Below are 5,030 nucleotides of genomic sequence, written 5' to 3' on the forward strand. Positions count from 1 at the left end.
TATTAATTTAAATATTAAATGTAATATAATATTACTTTAAATATTAGATTAGTATTAAATAAAATATTAAATTAATATTGAATAAATATAATATCAGATAAATTAGATTACTATTAAATAAAATATTAGATTAGTCTTAAAAAAATATTAGTTTGAAACTTTGAATGTAGTCTAAATATTAAATATAATATAATATTAGTTTAAATATTAAATGTAATATAATATTAGTTTAAATATTAGATTAGTGTAATTACTATTTTATTCATTCTCTTAATCGCTATTTCAAATATACAATCTAAACGACATTTTTACTAACCTGAATAGTCTAAAGTTAGTGTTATTCTCATACCACTCAGGTTAGCACTATTTTCAACCACTAACTTAGAAAATGCTATTCCTTGCACTATTTCCTTGCACTATTCCTAAGTGAAATTTATTACTACGGGGCTAAATGTGTGAACTATGATGATTTCCATAAAATTTGAAGACTATTAAAGAATTAAATCAAAACATTCGGATTACAACACTTTAAGTTTTCTTATTTCTGATCTTGCTTCGAATATTTAATTGGATGATCCATATGTATAAAATATGGATATGAAGAGGCTGCTAAGTCTACACAACTCTACTATTTATCTGCTTTTCGGAAAAGGGAAAAACAAAAAAAAATATCCGTTTTGGATCGGGGTTTTGAACCCGACGTGAATCGAACACGCAACCTTCTGATCTGGAGTCAGACGCGCTACCATTGCGCCACGGATCCTGTTGTTCATATCCTGAAAATTAACTCTAGTATGAATATGTAGACCGTACCGAACTAATTTCTATCTATTATATTTTCAACAACATAAAAACTGCACGATACGGATATAATTGGTGACATCGAACAATTAATCCTCCAATCTAACAAGGATTCCAATCACCAACACGTACTGCATTAAGGTTTCTATTTCATCATACCCTTGCCTTTTCCTTTTCCTTTACCTAACATTGCTATTCTCCTAAAAAGCTTTAAAATCCTACCCGCACACCTCCTTTGTGATCCCCAAGACGTGGATCCAAACCCAATACAACCCCTTACTTGCCCAAGTGGCTTTCTTCTTCTCATTGCACTCGATCCATCAAGACCCGAAATCCGAAAACTCGGTACTTTGGTGCTGTTCTCGCACTGTAGACTCTTCTTGAGTGACATGATCTCTTTTTCAAGTGTTTGAATTCGAAAACTAGCCGAATCATACTCTTTATTTGAAAGTGAAGTTGAAGGGGGGCAACCATCGTAAGGACTTGCCGAGTTGGGTGTAAGTGTCCCGGTTATGGTGAGTTCACTTGCTTGCACATAGCGGAACGAGTCGGAGCAATCTTTCACGGTTTGATGAGTGTGTAGTTGTTGGAGGAAAAGAGCTTGCATAATTAGTCGAAGAGGCATATGGTTATTTTGTACCGCGTGCACGCATGTTTCCTGTGATAGTTTTCGACATTCGAGGTAGTTGCATAGAGAGGATTTCTCTTCTCTTGATAATTCAGAGTGTTCCTGAAAGAGATGAATAAAATTCAGATATTATAAATGAAGAAAAATGAAAAAAAGGATGGTCAAATATTTTTGCACATTCTTTTTAAAATACAAGTAGCCAATTATTCTACCAAACTAAAATCAATTGCTCTTAAATTAGATATATTTCCTACATTTGTTTTATTTAAAGCTCTTCATGTATGCATATTTCCTACATTTATTTTATTTTATTGGTCAATTTTCAAGCACTGTAACTAAAGTTAGATTTTCTCACCAGTAAATATGTGGTAATAGCTGCATATAGGTGATCATGTGTTTCCCGTTCAACTGCTGGAATTAACTCAATTAATTGCACAAATCTCTCAAATCCAAGACCTGGGTCAGAGGCAATTTGTAGGATATACTGGTCCCACAAATCAGCGACTACTGACATTTCACACAACGGGGTTTGGCCTTGACATCCATTCTTTCTCTTTCCAACAACATACATCCTTACAATTCTCTCCATTGTTTCTACTTCTAGACATGACCCGACTGAGCCCGACTTATTTCCCTTTTCTGGCAAGAGAAAATCAGCATCTCTTGCCAAGTGTAAGACAGAAACAACTTTTTCATGGATCATAATCTTTGAATCTTTACTAAGCTTAAGGCTTAGGGATCTCGAAAGAAGTGCAAAGTAAAATGCCACTGGTATGGCCATGCCAGCCTTTTCTTCTACTGGTAGTAGGTCAATTATACCTTCAAATATCATGGAGACCTTGGTATTGGCATCTTCAATCCCATTTTCGTCACTTGTTTCTTCCCAAAATTTGTGGGTCTTTTTTGAAAGCACCCATTTATTTGCATAAAACATGATAATTGGGTCCACATACTTCTCTCTCATCCCTTGTCGCCTCAATGACCCAATGATCTGCTTAAAAAACTCAAAAGGAAGAGCTATAAGATCTTTTATCCATAAATCTTGGCCTGCTCTTTCCTTTACAATTTCACAATTCCAGTTTCGACCCGTTAAACCTTGCATTGACAAGGCTGGACTGTTGGTTCTTCTCTCGGGTTCTAAAATTTCCATACATGCCATGAAAGCTAATGATTCGACACATCGACTGACAATTAATAGCTCCTCTGATACTGGTATGAGTGGTACGCATTTTTGGAGCACGATTAGTGTGTCGTCCCAATTTTGGAACACGACTTGGTTCAGGTATAAGTCTGATCTTTCTACCAGGTTTAAAGGGTGGTGGTATTCTTCAGTCATTTCTAAGAAATCAGCTGCACAACGCAAGGCTGATACATTAAATGGGTCTAGAATCAGCGGATAGTCGTATGTGAACAGCATAACCATCTCAAAGGATTCTGAGCCACCTGGGAAGTTGTCAGGTAGTTCGATTTCAGAGGAGCCTTGCAATGCCTTGTTGAAGTAGCCACATTTTGAAATTAGGGGTTTCTGCATAAATAATACAGGTGAAATGTTGATTTACAGATCTAAGATGATCAAGAATGGGGATATAAAGCAAGCTTAAAATAATGCTTAAAAATAATTTATTAGGCCTAAATTGATCCTAGTTGGGTATTAGCAAGTTCGCCTCTGCATCTATTACTATTCAGCGTCATACGACGCAGAGAGCCATCCATCTCCAATGAAAATTGGACAGTTAGGATCATATCAAAAATCCCATCCCCCGGCTATTATTTAAAGACCGTCGATCAAGGCTGTCCTGTTTGTATTGGATCATCTGGATTTAAAAATGGTACAGTCTACTCAAATTCCTGAGTGTGCATCTGAACTGGCATATTCTACTCTATTTTCTACGATTTCAGTTTATTTTGCCAGTTCAAAACTCTTGGATCTGGCGTTTTTAATTTTCTCTTGTGAAGTTTTTATTATATAAAGCAAATAGAGTCTAGACATCTATTTTTCTTCAAAAAGAAATAATTCTGTAGCATTATAAAGAAATATCCATAAACAGAACTTAACTTTATAAGAACATTCCATTTTAAATAAGAAAACCCAATTCATTAGTTACTAAAATTACCTTGTGCAGCTTGAAAATTTTACCGCTTACACGAACAGAAATTGATGGCTCCAAATTGGTCTCCCTAGTCCTGAAAATTCCATATATTATAATCAATGTTAGTATGTTACTTAAGAAAATCTCAATTAATGAAAAAAACTAAAAAGATTTCCTACTGGTACATATGATACTTGGTAAATAAGAAGTATACTATTAAAGTAAAATAAAAATGATTAAACTGGGCTCAAAGACCCACCGTTTTCATTAGAAATCAGAGTTAATCCACAGAAGATGGTACCAATTCAGTACCATTCAATCTGTGAAAAGATTTACAAAGCAAACTATAGATTCCCACTAACAAAACAACTTACACAGTCAGAGAGATTACCTAATACAAAATGCTAAACAGTTTCAACAGCAGAAAAGATACAAATAAAACTACAACTAAATCAGTTAACTTGACTACAGTAAAATTACCAAGAGAGAATTCTTCTTTTCAGTAGTAAAGCTATGTTGGGACTTGAATAGGGGCTTGATCCCATTAATGGACTTGTTCTTCCCTTTGGAGACTCCATGAAAGGGTATTGTATATCAGATAATGATTATCTAGTTTGAATGTGAAATTCAGTGTTAAATGGTATGTAAAGGAGAGAGAATGGAGTTGTGGAAGTTATAGTGTTGTGCCTTCTTAAGAGGACTGTAAATTGGGCAAAGAGCTCAAGGTCTTGGTTTAAACAAAAAGAGTATTATTTTCCCTTTCAGATGTCTAGGAACTGGTAAATTAAGTATCCTCTCCATTTTGAAAATCCATTTCTCTCTCACACACACATTAACAACCTTTTGGTCCATACAGAATTTTTTATGTTCGGGCTTAAATTCTAGAAAAAATAAACAGCATATACATTTGTTGCACTTTTAGTCAAATATTTTATCATGAGAATTAGTTTATATTTGTAAATATAATTGAATTTTGTTAATTATTACAATGGTCGTAACACCTATCAAAATTAATAAAATAAAATTACCAACATATATTATGTAATTTAGAAAAATCAAGTATCAAATTTGATGCCATTTGAAATCAATTGGATTCGTCAAGTAATAAATAAATTAACGATTCAACTTTACAAATTTTAGAAAAAAATATAATATGTTCTACATTTAGTTGGTGATTAAATAATTCTTAAATTATATTAAATTACATAGATGGTCAATCTAAATTATAAAAAAACATCTACAGTTTAATTAGCTTTAATTTTCATTATAATTTGATGTCAATTATCATAATTATCATTTATCATACAAATTTAGTTATCAATATAAAATTTCTTTTATTGATAATATGAAAAGAGAAATAGGTGGAACGGATTCAAAATTCACAACTAGAAAGTTCGTAGATAGACACTTGCAAGAATGAATAAGGCTACGATGCTATAGGTTGTATAGAGGGCTACGGTGCTACGGCTCAATATTTGAGTTTTTAAAATCTTAATGGTCGATCCGAACCG

The 5,030-nt window shown here is 33.3% G+C and overlaps 1 protein-coding gene and 1 non-coding gene across 2 annotated transcripts; both read right to left on the minus strand.

Annotated features, from left to right (window-relative positions):
* Positions 1–691: 691 nt before the first annotated feature.
* Positions 692–763, minus strand: TRNAW-CCA (transfer RNA tryptophan (anticodon CCA)). Its single transcript has one exon. It is a non-coding gene; the product is annotated as a tRNA-Trp (tRNA).
* Positions 764–913: 150 nt separating this feature from the next.
* LOC144551931 (Phototropic-responsive NPH3 family protein) lies at positions 914–4,084 on the minus strand. The gene is made up of 4 exons (XM_078300039.1): positions 4,000–4,084; positions 3,544–3,613; positions 1,785–2,954; positions 914–1,531 (listed from the first exon to the last, which is right to left on the minus strand). The coding sequence occupies exons 1-4, from the start codon at positions 4,062–4,064 to the stop codon at positions 947–949; spliced, it is 1,890 nt and encodes a 629-aa protein (XP_078156165.1). The 5' UTR covers positions 4,065–4,084; the 3' UTR covers positions 914–946.
* Positions 4,085–5,030: the final 946 nt, after the last annotated feature.

The sequence above is a fragment of the Carex rostrata genome, chromosome 3 (assembly GCF_964058835.1).
Source record: "Carex rostrata chromosome 3, lpCarRost1.2, whole genome shotgun sequence".
Lineage (NCBI taxonomy): Eukaryota > Viridiplantae > Streptophyta > Magnoliopsida > Poales > Cyperaceae > Carex > Carex rostrata.

Bases quoted from the DNA above. Each gene is read 5' to 3' on its own strand.
- LOC144551931 (XM_078300039.1), bottom strand. From the start codon at position 4,064: ATGGGATCAAGCCCCTATTCAAGTCCCAACATAGCTTTACTACTGAAA. The intron at 3,614-3,999 runs GTAATTTTACTG...TGGAATTTTCAG, and splicing joins AAAAGAAGAATTCTCTCTTG to GACTAGGGAGACCAATTTGG. The intron at 2,955-3,543 runs GTAATTTTAGTA...TTATTTATGCAG, and splicing joins AAATTTTCAAGCTGCACAAG to AAACCCCTAATTTCAAAATG.